The sequence below is a fragment of the Haematobia irritans genome, chromosome 2 (genome assembly GCF_050003625.1).
Source record: "Haematobia irritans isolate KBUSLIRL chromosome 2, ASM5000362v1, whole genome shotgun sequence".
Lineage (NCBI taxonomy): Eukaryota > Metazoa > Arthropoda > Insecta > Diptera > Muscidae > Haematobia > Haematobia irritans.
The window spans coordinates 1,698,035-1,722,043 of record NC_134398.1 but is presented as its reverse complement, the minus strand read 5'-3'; the positions used below and the strand labels follow the sequence as shown (position 1 = coordinate 1,722,043).

At 31.7% G+C, this 24,009-nt stretch overlaps 1 protein-coding gene across 2 annotated transcripts in view; it reads right to left on the bottom strand.

Moving 5' to 3' along the window:
• LOC142223197 (carbohydrate sulfotransferase 4) overlaps positions 1 to 24,009 on the bottom strand; it is a 54,056-nt gene that overhangs the window by 29,108 nt on the left and 939 nt on the right. For both annotated transcript variants that reach the window (XM_075293054.1, XM_075293055.1), the window contains exon 2: positions 22,557 to 23,486. In XM_075293054.1, the coding sequence (XP_075149169.1) occupies positions 22,557 to 23,464 (908 nt within the window). In that variant the 5' untranslated portion in view covers positions 23,465 to 23,486. The remainder of the gene's footprint in view (positions 1 to 22,556; positions 23,487 to 24,009) is intronic.

Genomic DNA, 24,009 nt, shown 5'->3' with positions numbered 1-24,009 from the left:
ATATGTTTCGGGTAAAAAGTTTGTTTCTGGCGAAACATTTTACACAATATTTCCATGTGCAAAAAGATAATATGCCCAAATTAGAATAAACTGTTTGGGACACAAAAGAGCATAAGTTAGAATGCTTTGTGTTTGGGACATCAATTTTATCATAAATATGTGTGGATGTAAACATATATGTTCCGATATGTTATTCAGAGAGAGAGAGAGAAAGAGATATAATGCAAAAAGAATGAAATACAGATAGAGAGACTTGACGAAAGACATCAACATAATACAGTGAGTGAATCAAATGAGTGCAACTGGTTGTTGAGGATAACTATGCTTGTATGAGTGCATTCATTTTGGCTCTAGGCTTGGTATTTTAATAAGGTTCACACAAAAAATTGGTATGCTTAAGTTTAAATATTATAAGATTATTTTACACCTAAAAAGAACAAAAGATTAGAACTTCTTCTCTGTTTAAGGGTTACAGGGAGAGGAAATATGAAAAAAAAAACAAATCAGGTAAAGTATCATAGAGTGTAAACATTCAACAAGGTAATGTGTTATTCGAAATTAAGTACAAAATTTTTATTAATAAAACTTTTCATGTTTTTCAGACGACATTTTTGGACTTGGTCAAAAATGGTCAAAGAATATCAGAAAAATGTCTTATCAACACGGATGAAAAAGACTGTTTTTCATATGTTTGGCTATAAACATTATATGTTTGGAAAACAAATTTTTAAACACAATATTTTTGAGTGCAAGCATATAATGTTCATAAACTAGCATAACATGTTTGGGACATATATGTTAATATGTTAGAACATATTATGTTTGGGACATAAAATGTTTTTAAATATAATATGCTTGGATGCAAACATATATTAATTTAGAAATAGCCTATAAACATATATGTGTTTAGTAGCTTGGAGCGCTATTTAACAGGGAGCGATATTGAATTAAGTTGGTGGTTGTTGCTTGTTATTACAAAATTAACATTTTATTTTTCCTTGGGCAATTGATCAGCTACTTCTTTGATCCTTACAAACTGTGTGGTCCGCTGTTCGAATCCCCGTCCGTCAAAAGGTAAAATTAAAATAAAAAAAATCATACAATTGAATAATTTCTTCTATAATGTTTGTATTACAGAAAAAGGTGCTAAGAACTAAAAAATCTCGTGGAAGTGAGAAAGATGTGGGGGAATATACAATTGGGCAGAAACAAAATTTGGAGCATTCAGGTCGAAAACCTATGTTGTTAGCACCTATATTACCTGTTTATTTTCATAATTCATTATGATTGTAAATATATAAATAAATAAATAAAATTTTGAGCACAATATTGTTTGGGAGAATTTTTTTAAGCATATAATATTTTTGGGTGCAAAATGCTTCCTTTTGGAAGACAACATTATTGAATTTGGATGCAAAAATACAAAATGTTTGGAAATTGACTACCCAAACATATATTGTTTAGACCAATATGCTTTCAAACATATTATATATTGGAAGAGATCAAACATATAAATGTTTGGGCAATAGCCAAAAATGTATATGCTTGAAGCAAAATATGTTTGGGAGTATATGTTACAGAAGCGATTTTTTGTGAGAAAGATGTGAGTTATATTAGTTATTTATGAAAATGACATAAGATCAATCATAATCAAGTCTTGTATCTTGGTTTTAGGAAAAAATATAAAATGAAACAAATGGCATGCATATCAGAATGATAAATGCATAAAAATGATAAATGCATCCAAATCTTTATAGGATTGATAGTGTAAACTAATGACAAATTAAAGAATTTTAGTATAAAGTTTTTTTTTTTTTTAACAAAATATAAAAAGATGAGACATTCCGTGAATGAATCATTTTTTGATCAAATTAATTATTTTAGAGATCATTATTTGTGGGATGTGTACAATAGTTATTCCTAATGTAAAAACTTTCCCTGCACTAAACTACATGTAAGATTAAAGAATAATAAATGAAAAAAGATTATAGTGCTCTCTTTTATGCACAAATCACTGGACTTGACAGTGTGCGAAAATGAAAAACAAATGGAAGACATATACTTTTTGTACGACTACTGTCAAGTAAAGGTTAAAAACAATGGAAAGATTAACTGAAATGCTACCATAATAAAAGTGTGGTTCTCGCATTACCAGCCCAGATAATTATGAAAAGCAAAAAGGGATCAAGCAAGGCCAATTGAAATCGTTGAATTTTGATCTGAATACTATTGTCTTCGTGGATATCTGAATTTTCTGATTTGGGTAAAGTTTTTAAAATATCAAAGTGAATTTATGAGTTATGCCAGAGCTAAGATATACCAACTTAATAAAAAAATTTATTTAATTAATTAATAACTAAATAAATATAATTAACTTAAAACAATATTATTTAACTTAGATTTTTTAGTTAATCTTATAATATTGTCCTTGACCCTTTCGCTAAAATCAAAAGCATTTAATTATGTTTTACTACAAATACAGTTATAATTTAGTCGTGAATCATTTTCTTAATATATTGATCATACACTGCCCAGCAAAAAAAAAAAAATTGGAAGTTCTTCTAAAGGCACAAATTTAAAATGTCCTCCCAAAGATGTTCTTTATTTTAACTGTAGAGGAAGTTCAATTGAGTCAATTTTTTTATAATTCGTTTTTTTCATATTTTTAAGAGGAAATTTAAAAAAATTTGTTTCAAATGCGTTAAAAACAGATTAGGTTAGGTTAGGTTAAAGTGGCAGCCCGATTAAGATTCAGGCTCACTTAGACTGTTCAGTCCATTGTGATACCACATTAACTAAAAGTACCTATTACATATGGGCACTTCTAGATTAAGAACGGATTAAGAATTAATAAAATGGTACAAATTATTAAAATTTTCCCAAAAAAAAATGCAAAATACTTTCCAGAAAAATTGCGAATTTTGGAAAATATTTGATTTTAAACATTCAAGACACTCGTTATAATTCATTAAAAATCATAAAAAAAATTAAAAAATTATTTTTTTTGTCAAAATATCACACATTTTCTTAATTCTCATCCAAAACACTGAATTTGGATCACACCTTAAGAAGTGGTGCGAATTCATTTCACCGGCTATTGAAATGGTGGACATCCGTCCTATGACAAGTCAATGTTAAATTTATCGCTTCTGCTCCAATTTTGCACTACTTCCGGATCCAAAAAGAACATATTCACTATTTTTTTGGCGACGCTTTTTTTGCTGGGTGAAAATATGTGTCGTAATACAAAATAGGTGTTAAACTTCGGTTTATTAATGCACTTTCCATTAGTTATTTTAATTTTCCAAACTGGAAAAATCCTTTATACTATTTGCTACAACATGTTACAAAAAACATTTCAGACCCTTTAGTTTTGTAAAAATGAATTAATTTCATATATTGAAGTTTCATATACTGTACTTCTACTTTTCCCTTACCATTAAATTTTGTCCTCAATCACTGAAAAGCTTTCCAAAATTCACTAAACCATAATAAGATTCTATTGTTAAGTGTGTCATGTCTATCTGTCACAGAAGAATTCCCCTGAGCCACAGTCAAATAACAGATAAAGCATAGTCATACTGGTTTATATGCCAAGTGTTAAAAACAGCAACCATACTTTATTAGTACAAAACAAACAACATTGAATTAAATCATTTTGGCCAACAATCATGAATAAATTTTTTTGTGCAACATGAATAATTAAAATTATACAGACAACAACTAAAAAATGTTTAATTTTTTATTACAGTTATTAGTAATTATATTTTTAAAGAGAGATTAAATTGATTACGGTAGAAAATTGGGTAAAAAAGATATATATGAAACATTAATGAATTTATTCCATATCCTGATAAAATAGTAACCGACGTAATACATTGCAAAATAATTAGTTGTTAGTATTTTGAATTAAAAATGTTTAGCTAAAAAATAAAACGGGTTAACCGTTTTAACAGGTTGGCTGATAAGTCCCCGGTCTGACACATAGATGGCGTCGCTGGTATTAAATGCATATTATTTTTATATAGTACCAACCTTCAAATGATTCGTGTCAAAATTTTACGTCTGTAAGTCAATTAGTTTGTGAGATAGAGCGTCTTTTGTGAAGCAACTTTTGTTATTGTGAAAAAAATGTTTTGATAAAATACTGTTTTCTGAAGGGAAAAAAATACGGTGGAAGCAAAAACTTGGCTTGATAATGATTTTCCGGACTCTGCCCCAGGGAATTCAAGCGTGGTGAAATGAGCACGGAGGACGGTGAACGCAGTGGACACCCGAAAGGGGTGGTTACCGACGAAAACATCAAAAAATCCACAAAATGATTTTGAATGACCGTAAAATGAAGTTGATCGAGATAGCAGAGGCCTTAAAGATATCAAAAGAACGTGTTGGTCATATCATTCATCAATATTTGGATATGCGGAAGCTCTGTGCAAAATGGGTGCCGCGCGAACTCACATTTGACCAAAAACAACAACGTGTTGATGATTCTGAGCGGTGTTTGCAGCTGTTAACTCGTAATACACCCGAGTTTTTCCGTCGATATGTGACAATGGATGAAACATGGCTCCATCACTATACTCCTGAGTCCAATCGACAGTCGGCTGAGTGGACAGCGACCGGTGAACCGTCTCCGAAGCGTGAAAAGACTTAAAAGTCCGGTGGCAAAGTAATGTTTTTTGGGATGCGCATGGAATAATTTTTATCGATTATCTTGAGAAGGGAAAAACCATCAACAGTGACTATTATATAGCGTTATTGGTCGAAATCGCGGTAAAACGTCCCCATATGAAGAAGCAGAAAACGGCTGCGATCTACCGCAACCGACCAGTGTATTTAGTAAACACCAATATTTGCAATCTTAAAACACCAATTGGTAAAAAGAATTTCAACCACCAATATCCAATACAACCGACGACTGTCGGTGTTTGTTAGTATGAGTGTTGGTCTCTCGAAAACACCGCAGTAAAGCAATCACACAAATTGGTTACCCATATCTCAGCAGTTTGGTATTCTCTTATATGGTACTCTCTCAATTCTCTTGAGCTAATGCCAACTGCTGGTAATTGTTGTTGTTGAATGCGATCACACTTAAGTGCCACAGTCGTTTTTTGTTTACCGAGCGTTGTTACGATGTCGATTGGTTTAAGATTGCAAGACACTGCATACATTGTTATATACTAGTGGTGTTTTTATACTCGCATTTGTATCAATATAAAAGATCGCATGGTAATTGGTGTCTTACTCACTGCCACCGACATTTTGTGGGTAAGATTGCAATACGAAAAAAAGGCACCGGTTGCAGTTCTCTGTGAAGAAGAAAAAAGTGTTGTTCCACCAAGACAACGCACCGTGCCACAAGTCATTGAGAACGATGGCAAAAATTCATGAATTGGGCTTCGAATTGCTTCCCCACCCACCGTATTCTCCAGATCTGGCCCCCAGCGACTTTTTCTTGTACTCAGACCTCAAAAAGATGGTCGCAGGGAAAAAATTTGGCTGCAATGAATAGGTGATCGCCGAAATTATTGAATGTTTAATGATGTTTGTAAACCTGTTTACACTACAAAATCGTACTCAGATTCAAAAAATTTGTCTTATATAAATATTTGCATATTTTGGACCCAAAGGCTCAAGTAATCGTACCATGGACGCTCAAATCGTCTTCGTATATTTTAGATGGAAATACAAATTTATCAGTTATTTCCTTCATATATCTACAATGTTCTTCATAATCGTGGCAACTATGAATTCCAAATTATCTATAAGTATAATGTCTCAAGTACATTATTGACCGTGACTGTCTGAAATCATGTCATATACTTGCATAGTAGTCACAAAATTGGTTACAAATAGTTTTTAATCCGAAGACAGGTCAACTACAATGATGGGTTATTTCAAACAATTTTCAAATATATACAGAATTTTTGACAAACATCTTTCTTCTCTCAGACCTGAGTAATAACCATTTCCCAATTTGCTTGAAAGCAACGAGTACGTACATACATATGTATCTATTGCATTCAAAACGCATCTTTGGCGATAAATTCAAAACAAAATCTTTGAATTTTTGTAGGCCCTTCTTCTTCAGTATGTACACCAACAATTTTTTATACTTTTTGTTTGCAATAATGTTATCTTAGTATATGGTTTCTTCTCTCGAGCCGTCCCGCCGACAGAGCGCACAGCTTTTGGAAAAAGGAATTTGTAACAATCTACAAATTGCATTTGTGGGATCAAGCAAATAATGATGTCACAAAATACACTAAAACACTTCGAGGTTTTCCCAAGTTTTAACACACCCTTGTACAAGCTCGTTCATTTCATCATGATCATTTAGAATTGCAAAATAGACCGAACGGAATTTCCTTTCAGAACTTTTTAAACTGAAACGTGGAGAAATAACATCAAACGTCACGTGTCATGTTGAACAAGCATCCCACGCTAACATAATAATCATTTTAAAATCAATAATAGGTGTGATAACATGTACAATAATATATACTCTGTTAATTTGGATACGAAGATGAAGGTTTATGGTTTTGATTACGAGGCAAAGCCGCGGTGTTTCAAAAATAATAATAATGATTTTATAAATATAAGTTTTTTTCTAATATATGTATGTATTAAGAAAACTATAAATGCCTGGTTAAAAATCGAAATTAAAAAACAGACTCACAGTAAATTGTAATTAAATACAATTATATGCAAATAAATTTAAAATTTGCGTTTATTAATGAAAACTCTAAAAATAAGCATAAGCATTTACGAAATATTTATCATATAAGAAGTTCATTCGTACTGTTGAATCGTACGAACAATTTTTGGTGTTTTAGTTTGCATTGAACTTATTTGTACGGTCATTGAATTTTATACACACGTTCAGTTCATGGGATAAGGAAACTGCACTGGGCTGTACAAAAGAGATAAAATAAAATAAGTAAGGAAAGTCTAAAGTCGGACGGACCGTCTTTATTTAATATACCCTGCACCACTTCGTAGATCTACATTTTTGGTACTATCTCATATACATATATATTTCCCATATACATATATTTAAAACCAAAATTGGCATGCATATCAAGAACGTTAGTTCTATTCCCTGTGCAAAATTTTACATAAATCGGATTACTATGAGACTTTGACCTCTGTGGTCATATGAGTGAAAATCGGGCGAAAGATATATGTGGAAGCTATAAATTTCAACCAAACCTGGTATGTATAGTTACAATGTTAATTTTACTCCCTGTGCAAAAATTCACGAAAATCGCAGTTAAAATTTTGTCTCTGGTCATATGAGTATAAATGAGCTATATTAAAATTTGAACCGATTTCAACCAAATTGGGCATGCATAGATATGGTACAATGTTAATTCTACTCCCTGTGCAAAAATTCATGTAAATCGGATTTCAACTTTGACGTATGCGGTCATATGGGTGTAAATCGAGTGAATGATATATATGGGAGCTATATCTAAATCTGAACCGATTGCAAACAAATTTGGCACACTTTACGACACTATCATTTGTACTCTTTTTGCATTATTTAAAGCACAATAAGTACATATCGGCGAAACATATATATGAAAACTATATCTAAATCTGAACCGATTTCTTCCAAAATGAACAAAGTTCTATTCTGACCAAAAACTTGCGACAAACTTTAAGTCGATTGGACGGACGGACAGACGGACATGGCTAGATCGACTCATCTTATTTACAATTCCATTTTATAATACATGCAATATAAAAGCGAGTACAAATATATTTCTATTTACAAATCATTCCATAAAAAGCTATTTACTTTCAATACCAAAGTTGCAAAAACAAAATATGTTTACCTATTTGGCATTTTATTTTATATGTCAGATTCCAAGGATATGCCTTCCATATAGTTTTGGGATTTGTAACACGTTTTCATGTCACAAGAACGCATATACTAAATGGACTTTCTTTCAATGTCATTCTCTTTCACATTTGTTTTATCATTGGAGGCTTTTTACAGTGGTCACAAAAATAGTCTAATAGTCCAAAAGCAATTTTGCGACAAACATTGCCCACAGAATATCCAATGTCTCCAATCACAGCATACACCCAGAAAAAAAGGGGCTCTAATGCCAACTGAACTTTATTTTAGTTCATGAAGATTAGTTGATTTTAGTTAAATTTTGCACAATATGAGTAAATGTTCCTTATTTGAATAATTTTTTGCTAACTTTAATGACGTGAACTAAAAATAAGAAAAAAAACGTTGTATACAAATATAGTGCACAATTTTACTAAAAAATAAAATAGTTCATATTTTCCTAAAATGGCAGAAGTTTGCTTAAATTAAATTCATAAGTCTCTCTTTTACTAAAATTGTACCTGTCTCGAACTTCGTACAGCGCTAAAGATATTTTAATAATTTTTAAATCCAATTTTTTCTTCCAACATATGGAATTTTCTTAAACAATAGAAAAAAATTAATTATTTTTAAAAAATGTTCTTCAATTTGACCAAACGTATTAACTTATTTGTAACATGTTGCAATTAGAAAACTATTTTAATTAAAATTTTCTAAAATAAACCTACATTTTCTTCCACGGTGGGGCCACTTTTTTTTGGGTGTAAAAATAAAAAAACGTTGACCCGCAATCTTATCGGTAGACGGCACATAAGGGAAATATTTTTTTTAACGAATGCTTCCTTGAGTTAGAAAAAACATATACACTCAAAGAAATTAGGTTTGACTAACATAAAAAAATTATCCAAAAATTTATAATCTGTTGAAAATTTTGGAGTACATATTCTTCGATTTTTTAGTTCACCCAGAAAAACCATTGATTATCAAATAATCGTTGTAAGTAATTACTATTAGTAATTACTATTATATGGAAATTATCTCTCTGCAGCGTTATCAAGAGCTAAATTTTAAGAGTGGACGAGAAAAATTGAATGCTTGAGAAATAAACAACAAATATATTGGCTACTTTGTAATACTCATGAAAATTTGATGTGAGATGATAAGTCATTATTCTCAAGCATTCAGTATTGCTGCGGGTATGGCACAAATGCTTGCTGCGCGAAAACGGATTGAAATCCGTTCATTATCTGAAGAAAAAATATTAAAAAAATGCGAATAATCCTAACAGCAGTTTTAATATTTTGGGTGTAGTATAAATTGTATAAAAACCCAAGATTTAATTAGCAATTAAATTTATTATAAATAGAAAGAAGACGTATAAGATATTGGATTACGTGTGGCTGATTAGGATAAGCTATTAAAACTATGAGTATAGAACAAAAACGCGTAATAAAATGGTTTAGATATGAATATTTGGGATAGTATATATGTATGTAAAAAACAGTTCTAGAGAAATCCATTAAAAACCAAAACAGATATGGCAACATTTTGTGATTAAATGTCTTTAATGGTACCTAATAAGCTTTTAGAAATTAAAAATGTTCTCTTGGTTTAATCAAAGTTTAGAAGGGACTTATTTAAAGTAATAAAATGAAAGTTTTCAATTAAACATACACGCAAAGAAATAAAACGTTTGAAAAACGGGCATTGCAAACGTTGTTATTTCGATGATTTATAGTTTATTTCGAATCACTTCGAAAAGTTTAAAATTTTATCCCCCAAAGGGGAGCCAACGTGGTGCAATGGTTAGCATGCCTGCCTTACATACACAAGGTCGTGGGTTCGATTCCTGCTTCGACCGAACACCAAAAAGTTTTTCAGCGGTGGATTATCCCACCTCAGTAATGCTGGTGACATTTCTGAGGGTTTCAAAGCTTCTCTAAGTGGTTTCACTGCAATGTGGAACGCCGTTCGGACTCGGCTATAAAAAGGAGGTCCCTTGTCATTGAGTTTAACATGGAATCGGGCAGCACTCAGTGATAAGAGAGAAGTTCACCAATGTGGTATCACAATGGACTGAATAGTCTAAGTGAGCCTGATACATCGGGCTGCCACCTAACCTAACCTAAAATATCCCCCAAAGATATTTTTTGATTACAAAATATTTATTTTTGCAGTTTATTTTTGCAAACATGCTTTTTGTTGCATCCAGTTAATTTTATATTAAGTACTGTTCTTTCATTCTTCTTCACGTGTGATACATTTTGAGGTTTCGTAGTAAATATGTAATAATGCTAAACATCATCTTGCGAACATTTTTGGAATATATATAAAATTACATATAATCCAAAATATGTACTGGTACATCATTTGTGGTTTCTTTAACACTAATTAAATCGGCTTGTGTATGCCCAACAAGCTGGTATATAAATAGAATTGCTTGACTGTGGCTATAAAGATATTTGTCTGAAAAAGTACATGATAGTCATGGCTCTGTGGATAGTGTCCGTGTGTAGAGATTCTAATCTATAAATAGGAATGTACGTGCTATAAAGCACCTACAATTCTATTATTAGCTTTATTACAATTGAGATGTTGGCTATTCTGAAAGACATTACCTAATTCCCTTTGCTTAGCAGTGCAATAAACTTAGAATTTTACTGTTTATCCAAACTTAACTGAAAAATTATGGAATTCACTGTATGCATGTGTTATAGAGATTTGTTCGAATGACTACAGCAAACCTTTTCTTAGCGCGATGTATGGTTTACGTGCCATTGAATGTATCATTTGCAGGCTGCGTGTATGTGTATAGTTCACCCTGTTTGACATATTTGGCTGAAATCCAAAAAGGCAACGTGAATTTTCATATGTAAACCTAAAACTTGCCTCTTGTACCTTTCTTTATGCATTGCACACAATTGTAATTTTTATGACATAGCCTTTGGGAAATTTTAACCCAAAAAAAAATTACTTCTCTACGTAGTCCCCCTATACTGGATCGTTTTTTCGATATGTGACAATAATAATCTCGTTTTTTTGCTTGGAAACCAAAACAATTTAAACCAAAGACAAATGAAAGATTTTACTATTGAAAGTGTGTTGTCAAGATAGAATATAAATCTATAATATTAGTATTAAAATTCATTAAAAAGTCTCGTAAGCATAAACATAGCCAATATTAAAACTACAGATTTTATATTGTATGTTTGAAATAATAAAACATTTATTTAACATCGAGACCTAAAATATTTTTAGATGACGACAGCATTTTTTTGTTAACGTTTTGAAATTTATGTCACATCTGCATCCCCGCCAATGCCACTGAACACTACCGTCAGCTTTCGTCGATACGGCGTATTGTTACATAGTGTTGTGTCATTTGCCTGGGATTATCATCAAATGCAAAGTCATTCGGTATTCTTATGCATTGTTTATTTGATGTTATATTACCCCCAGTATTCTATTTGCTTATTGCATTTTGACATAATTGCATATTTCGCTTTATTTGTTCTTTTATTTGGTCCTAAACAAATCCAGTTTTTTTCATACTATTAACGCATAAAAAAAGAAAGTATTGAATCATTATTCCCATTAGAATTTTTGTGTACTCGGACTTGCCTTCACCTAAGCAAAAATATTTTTTATAAAAACAAATTGGCCAGTTATTACATGTTGTAATAAGTGTATTTTATTCTGTTTTATTTACTTGTACCAATTAAGAGCCTATTAATTTTGATTTTTTAACGACTATACGAGTTCTTAATTATAAGAAAAAATATAAAGGAGAAGAGCTGAAACAATATCAGTTGTAGTTTTTGTATGACAACTCATTTAATAGAAACATACAGTAGAAAAACGATCTCAAAATTGCACACTTTCGTTAATGAATATAAGCGGGAGTTTTAATTATGGGGTTGTTTTCGAATAAAGAGTCAAAATCACAACTATTTTAAAAATCATTTTCTTAAAATAAATAAAGAAACTTGTAATATTATGTAATTTTGTATTTCAATGGTTGGCCAAATTCATAGTACTCTAACTCTATTTACCTACCAACTAAATTCATATACCTCCCTTGCATGTCAGCAATTTATCAACAAAATCACGTACAGGCTTTTTCCTTTGTGGATATAAATACCACTATTTAGCGCTACTTTACCTTCGTACATGAAGTTTGTTGCTGTTTTATCCTTTACTCATTGTCCTTGATTATGCCACACGAGATTGCATGGTCTACAGTGGGGTTTGTTGCCGGAGATATCTACAAATCTTTAACCTACATTTTTGGACTATAAAAAAATAAATAACAAACATAAAAGGCTGTGTTCACTTTCAAAAGAAAGAGAGTAAAACAAATCCGTCCCTTGAATTCTGTTCTACACCGCCCAAAACTCTACTTGATACAGATATTGGAAAGAATGTTCAGCATCAATGGTAAGGGTGTAAAGATAAATTCTCGAGTTAAGCAAAATTCAAATTTGTGGACGAATTTAAATTCCAAAAGCCAATTTTGGTATAAAAAGTCAATTTAGTGATAATTCCTACTAACTCTTCAGTCGTATAAAAATGTCAATATGTCGTGAAACATCTAATGGGTACGAAAATAAGATTCTTAAATAACTTAAAAAGTCTTATGTACAGTGTTTGAGATAGAGCGTCACCAGATATCGGCTATGTATAGCCCCGATATTGGATCGCCTATATCTTAGAAACCATTCTTGAGGAATTGGCCGCAAATTTATATTCACACTTTTATCTTTGCAGCGTTTCCTCTGTGTCGAATCATACCCGCTTTAAAGATTATTGACTGTACTACGTGAGAAATAATAATAAAAAAATATATACATAATTAATCATTATGTAAAAACTGTTTGTGTTTTTATTCTATTCCATTATTGGTAATTAGCATTCTTTTGTTAGATGAAGATGAGGAGGGTTAAGTTTTTTACGATGTATTAATGTCAGCATTTGATTGATTAGATTATTTTCATAGAAACAGACCAGAACATTAAACAAAAAGATATCCTTTAATGAATATTTCATATATTACATATGTGTGTTCCACCATTACTTGTGTCCAAAATGTCATAACATGTAGTACTCATGTGTGTTACGATATTACAAAAGGAAGGATATTGTTGGCAACAAAACCATAATGATACAAAATGTATATCATCTCGACAAAAATACGCACCATTTTCCCTATATGAGCCATTTTTTGTTGCTGCAAATCAATTTAGGAACACCCATTTCAATCAGAAAGCCATTAAAATGATTACCAACACAACTCCAAGCTAAAGTATTTTTATGACTTACGTTCCCAAAAACAAACAAAAATTTGATATATGATTTGAATATATTAAGAATTCAAATAATGGGATAGGTAGATTCTACGACAAACACATTTAAGGTCAACCATTCATTTGCAAAGAAAGAGACAAAAAATCGAACATCTTGCTTCCCTTTTGTAGCCGAATACGGACAATGTGGCACACTAACTATGAAACCACTTAGAGAAACTTTGCTACAAGTAGAAAAGTAAACAACATTTTAATTTTTCCCATACCATATATACATCCGGGTTATGTTGTCATTAAAACGATCTATCTCGACATTCTAGATTATTTAAAAAAGTCAACATTTTTAAATTTCGATTAACGGCTATGTCACTGGGATCTTAACCCTCTATTTCATTTAGGCGGGCTTCATAAAATATGGAAACTTTTAATGAAACATGAATTAAGACAACAAAATTGTTTTAAATAGAATACTTGGTTGAAAGTACTATCACAATAATATAAAATAAATAAATAAAGAGACTTTAAGCATGCACCTGTTGTTGTAACAGATTGGAAAACTGATGTGATAATCCATAAGTTCATATTTTGACTAAGCTCCGACTTCAGCACAGCCGATTATAGTGGGAGCCTGTTTTTACTTCACAGTTTATATTATCCAAATTTAGACTAACATAAAAGCTGTTTTGTTAGTGAGTGAAAAGAAATTGGTGTTGGTTGAATTTCGCCACTATTTTCCATTAGAGACGCTGCTGGTTACTTCTATTTATTGATTTTGGCTTTGTATTTCCCCTCTATTTTGTCTTGCTTTTGTTTTATAGAATGGAAGTGCGGCCAGTTGTAAATGTATCACCAGACAAGCGAAAAACTGGTGTTTTTATTTATTTACGCATGCAAATTGTTTACCAGTGCCACCCGACCAGGAATCGGACCCGGCAACAACATATAGTTTTTTTGTTTTTGTGTTATAAAACCTAACTATTTTATCATCCAGAGTCAAACACTGGACGTCCCCGAAGTTTAAAAAATGGGCATTTGAAAATGTTTTTAAATTTTGGGCTTTTATCAATTATGCAAATGACAGATTTTGAAAAGAATCAAAAGTGGATAATGGTAGCAAAATAACCAAAATTAATGAAAAAAAAATTAATAACATTTTAGCCAAAATCAAAGGAGTCGACTTCGACCTTCGAATTTTGGACATGTTTACAAATTTCCTTAAAATAGGAAATATAAATTTCAGGTATCCCATTTGACATCCCTATTTTAAGTATGAGGTATTATTTTGTATGCAGCATAAAGAGCTTTCTAAGATTTTCTTTTCTTAATAATAACCACAGCAAATGAGATACTTTCTTCTTTTTATTGCCTTTTAAATACCCGGACAGATAGTAGAAACTTTACTACATTTGCAATGGAGAGCAGTATGTGGAAATAGTGAAATTTAGAAGATGTGTAAAATATAAAAAATGCATAATTAGAGTAATCGCACTCCCCCAATGACTGTTGCAAGATACAATATGGAATTAATTGAAAAGTTTAAGAAAGCAACAGTTGCAATAAATAAGTGTACTCCCTTAGAAGGAACCCCTAATTCAAACATCGAATTTTTGCTTGCAACTATACATACTACTACAATGTCTGTCTCTGCCCGTGCATTGGTATCCCATTCATAGTTATTTTTAATTTTCTCGCCTGTGATTGTTATGCCCAAGTAAACACTATTCAAATTTCTACTCTAATAACGTTCTATGACAGAGTAATGTATGCATGAAATTTGTGGCAAGTGTTGAATTGGAAATGGTGGTTTCATATTCCGGAAACATTTGCCATTTTCAAATAGTAGGTCTTCCCTTATACATTCTTCTTCTCTTCGTCATTTGCTTCAAATTTCCCGTTTAAAACCGAAATTCACCTCATTCTAGTGTCCCAGTGAGACACCAGTTAATGGCTGTTAGCTGAAACTAACACCAACTAGCTATGTGATTTATACTTAAAACGATGGTAGTGTTTTTCATTCCCAACAATTTAATTGTTCCTCTCTATTGGCTGCTGTCTTAAAATGGAAGAAGGAAAACTTTGAATCGGGTCAATGAGAATTTCAAGTGCTTATACTGCATTGCGTTTTTGTAAGCGTGAGTACTCGTTATGGTTGTTTACATGCCGGCTATTATCATCATTAGATAGACACTTGTACCGTAGTGACTCAAGCAAAACAAAAAAAAAAATACGTGTCCCACAAATGGATTTTTCATAAATCTGTGCACCTTTAGCTACGGAGTTCGTAATATTGAAATTAAAAATTAAAATACAATATCATCGTAATGGTGTAAAAAATTTCTGTTACAATTTACATCGGAAAGAATTTTCTTAAACTCAAAAATTGAGGTCCCAGTAAGGTCTCCAAATTAGTACATAACAGCCAATTTCTTAAATACATAACGACATTCGGTAGTTTTTCTCAATATTGGAGGGCTGACTTAATATCTATAATCTATCCACTCTCATACGTGAACAGATTTTCTTTCAACTTTTCGAACAATGAGTATCATAAAGAAATATTTTTGCCTACTAATAAAACTCTTAAAATAGTTACAAAAAAATTCCTACATCCAATTAATGCGGCAAAGCCTTATATGGGTTGTTTTTTCTTGTTTTTAAGATCAATTAAATTGTAAAAAGTTTTGTTTTGAAAATCCACTTAAATGCCGTCTCATTGAGGCTCTTAAATACTTTAATATTGATTGAACTCCTGTCGAATATATCACACATAATTCCTTCAAAAAGACAAGAAGTGTCATACTCTTCAGTAGTAATTAAATTTTGTTCAGACACTTTCATTTATTTTACTTATCTTTTGAACAAATGTGTGTCAATAAAGATATAGCTAGCAATATTTGAACTTATTGGATCAACAGCTATGAAATTTGTTATAACCGCAAGCGGGCTATGTAAAAATCAATCACTTTCACTATTATTCGTCGTAATCATCCTCTTTGTATAAAAAAATGTCTGTATGTCGTCATGTGTGACTAAGTAAAATATTGTTGTTTATTAATTCTGTAGTAAACTAAGTCGACTTGGGAGAATTTCTCCAAAATTGACTCGCAATTTTCGCAAAATATTTCTATTTAATACTTAAAATTCTTTCCAATCCATTTGAAAATTATAATAAAAGTATTTCAATACGAAAACAAGTTAAGTCTTGAACTATCAAGTTACCACGTTATGAGGTTTAGGCATCGACGTGAATGTCAATTTTTCACTTAAAACCATAAAGACCAAACGTTTGGGATTCAAATACAATGCCACCATCCAAGCCACACAATATAGTCTTAGTGCTAGTTAGCCAACAGGCCAACTCCAAAAGAAGCGATAGAACTGGCTTTGGTTGTAGCAGCACAGTTACCACAGCCACCATACCACTTTCCCCCTCTATGAATATTGATACGGCACAAATATGCTGTTTACCGGTACCGGTATGAGTGCATTTTTAAGCATATGGCAGCTGACTTAAAAACACCAACGAATTATGGGCTATTTTTCTCTCATTTTTGTTCCTGACTGTTAAAGTTCAGTGACTTTTACATTACCTATACTGTCTGTTTCTACAGTTTCAAAGCTCTAAATCGGAACGAATGATCATAGTTTCAAAGATTTGCTACCATATAAATACCATAATACACAATTTACACCAGAATTTGAAATCGAAAATAGTAAAAAAAAAAATGGCTTACGAAAATGTATATTGAAGAAATTCACAATAATTAAGGTTGTAATTGAACTTTTAAGTATTTATGCAACTTGTACCTTAAACTTGCTTCAACAGCGATACTAAATATGTATGTACATACAAAACTTGGCTAGTATCTTTCACTATGGCGTATGAAACAAAATTTATAAAGTGTACATTATGCAAAATTTTATACACGTGCGGCTAGGCTACTTTAAAGCCTAATTTGTCAAAAATCAATTCATGTGCACACAAACATATTCAAAACAGATAAATGTGATTAATGTTTCGAAATATGATAAATATCATAGAGGAATTTTTACGAAATTAATGAAATTCAGTCCAAATCTCTAAATATACATTTTATGAGAAATGTGTGAACGGTTTGATATAAAAAATAAACTTCACTAACAACTCATTTTAGCCAATCAAAACCCAAACAAAGGATTCATATTTTTTTTAACAACCAAAATCTGTAATTTCAATGTTGTTATAGCCGTTTGAGAAAGCTGAGCCCATGTTGAATTCGGTCTTTCTGTAATTAGGCCGGTCTAAGTCATTTAAGTCATTTTCATTTTTGCTAACCGTTTGTATATAAATATTCCAGGCTACAGAGTTTTGTTATTTTTTATACAGAATTTTAGTTTGGGATAAGTGCCGATAATTCGTAATTTCCGAATGCTTTCACCGACATTCGCAAAATTTTGAATTGCCAATAACTCGACAACCGATACATCTTTAGACATGAAATTTTTATAAATTGAATTCCTTATCGGTAGGAACAGTTTCTAAAAATTTTCTATTATATATTGTAGTGGTCCAGAATATAAAGATTGAGAAAAATTTTGTATTTTGCGAATTCGTAAACTAGAACTGGGGGATTGTTTTCGGTATTTAGTGTATTGTTCCATTTAGAAAGCACAAATGTACAAAAAAATCCACTCTTATCAGACGAATATGTTATTTCATTCCCTATTCAATTTTAATACCAAAATTTAATACCCTAACGAGTTATATATTAAGCATATTGTAAAGGGTGATTTGTTAAGAGCTTGATAACTTTCTTTAAAAAAAAACGCATAAAATTTGCAAAACCTCATCGGTTCTTTATTTGAAACGTTAGATTGGTCCATGACATTTACTTTTTGAAGATAATTTCATTTAAATGTTGACCGCGGCTGCGTCTTAGGTGGTCCATTCGGAAAGTCCAATTTTGGGCAACTTTTTCGAGCATTTCGGCCGGAATAGCCCGAATTTCTTCGGAAATGTTGTCTTCCAAAGCTGGAATAGTTGCTGGCTTATTTCTGTAGACTTTAGACTTGACGTAGCCCCACAAAAAATAGTCTAAAGGCGTCAAATCGCATGATCTTGGTGGCCAACTTACCGGTCCATTTCTTGAGATTAATTGTTCTCCGAAGTTTTCCCTCAAAATGGCCATAGAATCGCGAGCTGTGTGGCATGTAGCGCCATCTTGTTGAAACCACATGTCAACCAAGTTCAGTTCTTCCATTTTTGGCAACAAAAAGTTTGTTAGCATCGAACGATAGCGATCGCCATTCACCGTAACGTTGTGTCCAACAGCATCTTTGAAAAAATACGGTCCAATGATTCCACCAGCGTACAAACCACACCAAACAGTGCATTTTTCGGGATGCATGGGCAGTTCTTGAACGGCTTCTGGTTGCTCTTCACTCCAAATGCGGCAATTTTGCTTATTTACGTAGCCATTCAACCAGAAATGAGCCTCATCGCTGAACAAAATTTGTCGATAAAAAAGCGGATTTTCTGCCAACTTTTCTAGGGCCCATTCACTGAAAATTCGACGTTGTGGCAGATCGTTCGTCTATTCATGATGAAATGTCAAAGCATACTGAGCATCTTTCTCTTTGACACCATGTCTGAAATCCCACGTGATCTGTCAAATACTAATGCATGAAAATCCTAACCTCAAAAGAATCACCCTTTACAAGCTAGAACGTTTAACACCATTTTGGTACCAAAATGTAAAATTTTAGGTAAATTCTTCTCCAAATTGCATGTATTTTCATGATCTACGCTTATGGAAATTTCATGATTTTTTACATGAGTTTAAAAAGATCCATTTTAATAATTCATAATTGTCAAAACCATAAGGCTTCACATATTCACATTAATTTATGGAAATTTCATGATTTTTCACATGAGTTTAAAAAGATCCATTTTAATAATTCATAATTGTCAAAGCCATGAGGCTTCACATATTCACATCAATATTTTTAAAAATATTAATACAAAAATATATGAAGACGATTATATATTATTGAAAACGTATCAAATCATGGATGAAAAATGTTAAAGTATGGATTAAATAACATTTTGTCTTATGAAATTAATTCATTCAAAAAAGTAAGATGGTTTTCAGCGATTTTCCATCTCATTGAAATGCTTTTATATTTTCTTTATTCAACCGTTTATTAATTTTTATATTTAATAAATGTTTTATCAGAATAAATGATTTAAGTTGACATGGTGGAAAATCTGGCGATTAATATCACATCCATGATTATAATTGTATAGAATGACATAGCCTTACATAAATAGTAACCCCTTAGAGATTTCATTTACCTTTGATGGTATAATTGGCAAAAAAAACGAATACTTATATTTAACATTATTGTTGCTATTAGTATGTTATAAAATGTATGCACTTCTGCCGTATCTTTAAAGTATGTCATCACATTGAGACTGGCTATAAGTGTGAAATGTTGGACAGGGTCAAGAGCCTCTATGTTAAAAAGAAAATCGCTTGTTATTTCACAATGTTGAGGGCATTTTTACTAGCAACCAATGTTAAATCCAAACATATATACCTGTGTTTTTAATGCAAGTGTGCAGTTCTAGCGAAAATTTTGGTAACATATCGATAATTTGTTAAATATGTGGGAGCTCAATGAGTACACATTTTGTAAATGTATGGTAAAATTATAAACATCTTAATGTTGGTGAAAGACTGGCTTTGAACACAATGTTCAAGAAGAAGAATGGCTCACTTGTAACAATATAAATGAATTTCTAGGTCCATTAATAAATAAATAATTTTCATTTATTATCCAGACATTGTGTATTTTTTGCCGCATTTCAAAATTTTGATGACCTGTCTTCTTAATTTTAACCCTTTGACATCAAGAATTAATCACGCATTTACGAAACTGAGAAGTTGCACACTGTCACTTAGTAGGAATTTTCCCTATTTACGTTTGATGTTGGAATTCCAATGTCCATTTTAAAGTAATTATATTGTCGTTTCTAATGACTTAAAAATATCGATTAATTCCGAATAGTGATTTCACTTTTCTCCAAAAAATAACTTCAACACTTATTGAATTTGCAATACATGTCCTAATCTTGGTAGAATGAAGCCAGCATTAATGGTCCTTTTGTTAAAACAAAAAACACAACGAGCAAAAGAGAATGCAGTTGTATCATTCAGCCAACACATATGCAGTTGGAAACGTAATTTTATCCTGTCAGATCAACATTAACGGAATAGAAATCTCTGTCGCAATAAGTAATTATTCCTGTGACATATTTTTAATTAATTAAAATTTGATTGAATTTGATTTTCACTTGTGGTCACATGTCAAATCGATATCAAATCTTTATATTTGGCTAACGTATTTCAATCGAGTTTTATACTACCGTTTAAATAATTCGACATGATTAATGTCAAATCCTATATTCTTACTCCCTTAAATCTTTATAAATCGTTTACGCTACTATTTTAAATGACACTACAATTTTAACTATATACATTAAAGTTCATTTTTCTATTTTCGCGGCATTAAAATTTCATCATTAAAATTTATTATTAAAAAGTTGATTTTGATCAACGAAAAAGATTTTAATTTCAAAAAAAAAATCGCCTAACAAAATATACCTAAAAACAAAGCACAAAGTGAGCCGTCTACAAAAAATATGAGTTGTACCATGCAGTCCAGAAATCCACTATTAAACAGTAAATTAGGATATTCATAATAAATAAATTTTTTTACATATTAGGATATTAAATTTGGAGAAACCCTCTTTGGAAGCAAACGGTAGCAACCATTAGTGTGGGCCTATCCTTCGATTTCCTTGAAATTGAACCATAGCCCTAGCCAAAAAAAAAACAAAAGTTAAAAATTGCAATGGAAGTAATCATGTTTGCAGATATAAAATGATGTGAATAAATGACTAACTTCTCAACAAAAGCATTCCACAACCATATGCTTTCCAAAGATAAAGCATAAAACATGTTTTTATGGCAGCATGTAATGAAAGCAAACATTACTGAAAAAGTGAAATGGAGAAATTGTATGTCCCCTCGCACTGAATGAATAAAATCTCTCACTCAGAAGTGCGAGCGTTTGTTTTATCTGTCACTGAAGGGAAAGATGGTGGAGCAAAAGTGTATGAAACCAAAGCAACAACATATCAAAACCATTAAACGAAAGAAAGTTGAAGAAGCCAAATACAAGTTATATATGGCTAGGGACAACCAAAGTACAAAAACACAACAGAAAACATTGATAGTCAGACAGATTTAATGTAGCTAAGATTTCTTTAATTTTTTTAGACGCATGAAAAGTTGTCATTATTCGTATGGGATTATACGTTTAATCGACATATTGTTATACAAAGTATAAAATAAGAGATAATAGAGAGTCTTGGTTTCGTGTACCTTATGAATAAGTTGAATTCAATTGTTGTAATTCATTCACACAACCTTCGTACATAGTTTATAATAAAAAAATGTTCGCTATCAAGGGATATGGAGGTTTTTTGTTCTTCTAATATTATTACTATAGAGTTAGAACTCACTAAAAAGTACGAATTAACTCTATTTTATTTCACAATTATTTCCAATTAAAATTGCAACAATATGAGAACGAGTTCTTAAATCTTAAATTATTTTTGTGTGCTTGCAATGTAATTGCATAAACTAAAAAGAGAAATAAATAAGCTAAACCAAAATTCTTATCATTATGATGAATATTCTTGCTGGTTCCTCATGCAATGTTTATTGAACACATGTATGTTAAAACACTGCCTACCAATTTTTTGATTATTCCCAGATCAATCAAATTTATAACATAATGTATTTCTTGGGCTTCGCTTATCTAGTTGTGACAAATATTCTTGTTGTTATTGATAAATAAATAAACGGTGTTTAACATCGTAAAGGGTATAAAGTAGTTGTTTATAAACTAAATTATAGAATAAGTAGGGATAGGTAGAGGTCGCATTTTTGGATTAGTTTGATAATGTTTAGCTTTCGCTTGTATTACCTGCCTGACACTATTTTAAATTACACATACTAAAATTGGTTGAAATTATCGACAGTTACTTGTTCACCATTGAAACAATATAAAAGAAATAACTCTATGTACCTTTTTTATATGAATCATTTTCTTTTTTTCCATAAAAACAACAAATCATATAATTGATTTTTTTGATTGACATTATTTTGTTTTCATTGAATTGTTTAAATTTAAATTTAAATTGAAAATATATTGGTGATATATTTTTTTGTGTATTCAAATGAAGAAATTTATCAGTTTCCTTTTCAGAAATATATTATCGAATGGGAATTCGATGAAACGTAAACCCATAATTAAAATAACTACAATATCAAGTGCTGCGAAAGGGGAAAACTTACCTTTTATCTTCCAATAATTTTTCAGCGGAGCTTAGTCTCAGTCTTACAGTTTTCATACTTTGCAAAGGAAATAGTTTACAGATGGGTGTAAGAAATTTAGGCCGCCAACAGTATTGCGGATATTCTTTACACAGAGTCCACAGCCTCTTATTGTGTTGAAATAAATGCACATTCTTTTTGCCATAGTTCAGATATTCATCCATATCATTGTGATAGTCACAGTAGTATAGACTTTTTAGGTGTTTTATGGCTTCCTCTTCTTCCGCAGGTTCACGAACTTGTTTTATACCGAGATGAAGGAGGGGCTCGTAGTGGTAATAATTACCAGGCATTGAGTTTAAAATATCTCCCAGAAAAGTCGATCCGGATCGCCAAGTAGTAAGAACCATACTCCGAACTGGAGTACCTTCTGTTTCAGGTGTTAAATCGGAAAGTTTTTCCGCATCCACTCCAAACCGACCAGCGGGGTATTCAAAATTCTCCATTTCCATAGCAATTTTTGATCTTTCTTGTACAACAACCTCGGCAATCGTGGCAGTACTAGTGAATGAAGGTCCAATAACATTTCCACTTGGAGCATAAACATTAGACTGGCCTGCATTACCTCCACTACTATCCATAGCACCAACCGAACCGGATGAAGATGAAACTAATGAGGCAGGAATCGGCCTATGCTGAGTTGTAGCGATCAACAGCAAAATACATAAACAAGTGACACCACAAATTCCAATCACATTTGCCCTTCGTGACATTTTTTTCCGTTTTGTTACAAGACCTGCAGACAATGCTTGACGCTGGGATCGACGTGCCGGAAGAGATACCTTTTTATGTATTGCCGCACTCCCATCCAACTCCACACCCGTCAAAAGCGAGGTTGTCGCTGATTCCGTTTCCTCATAAGCGCTCATAAAGATCACCGGGCTTATTAATCTAACAAAACGAATGTGAAATAATCGAATGGAATATAATCGGAAATTTTCGGTATTACGAATGTTTTTGTGTTAAAAGACTTATTAGTGGTTTAAAATGGAATTATGTAAGATTTATATTCGCAGTATTGATAAAATCAATGATAGCATTAAACCGTAACCGGAGAGAATTAAGCATTACTCAACTATACAAAATGTTTAAAAATAGAAATGTCGACAATTCCACCTTTAACCAATTCTAACGTCCTTCAGTCAGAAGACCCAGTACCAACTTCTAAATCTATAGCCATCCATTGGATGTCCGTGAAAATAAAGTTAACTTTAAAATTTATGATAACATTGTCTTAACGTTAACAGAGTGTTAACAGAGCTCTGCTAAGTGCTTAACAGAGAAAAATAAAGTTAACTTTAAAAAGAACAAATAGTTAAAATAAGAAAACGATCATTGTGCAAAAACTATAGAGGGGGCAGTATACACCCATATACCAAATTTTAGGGCACGATGAGTAGAATCTAAATCCGAA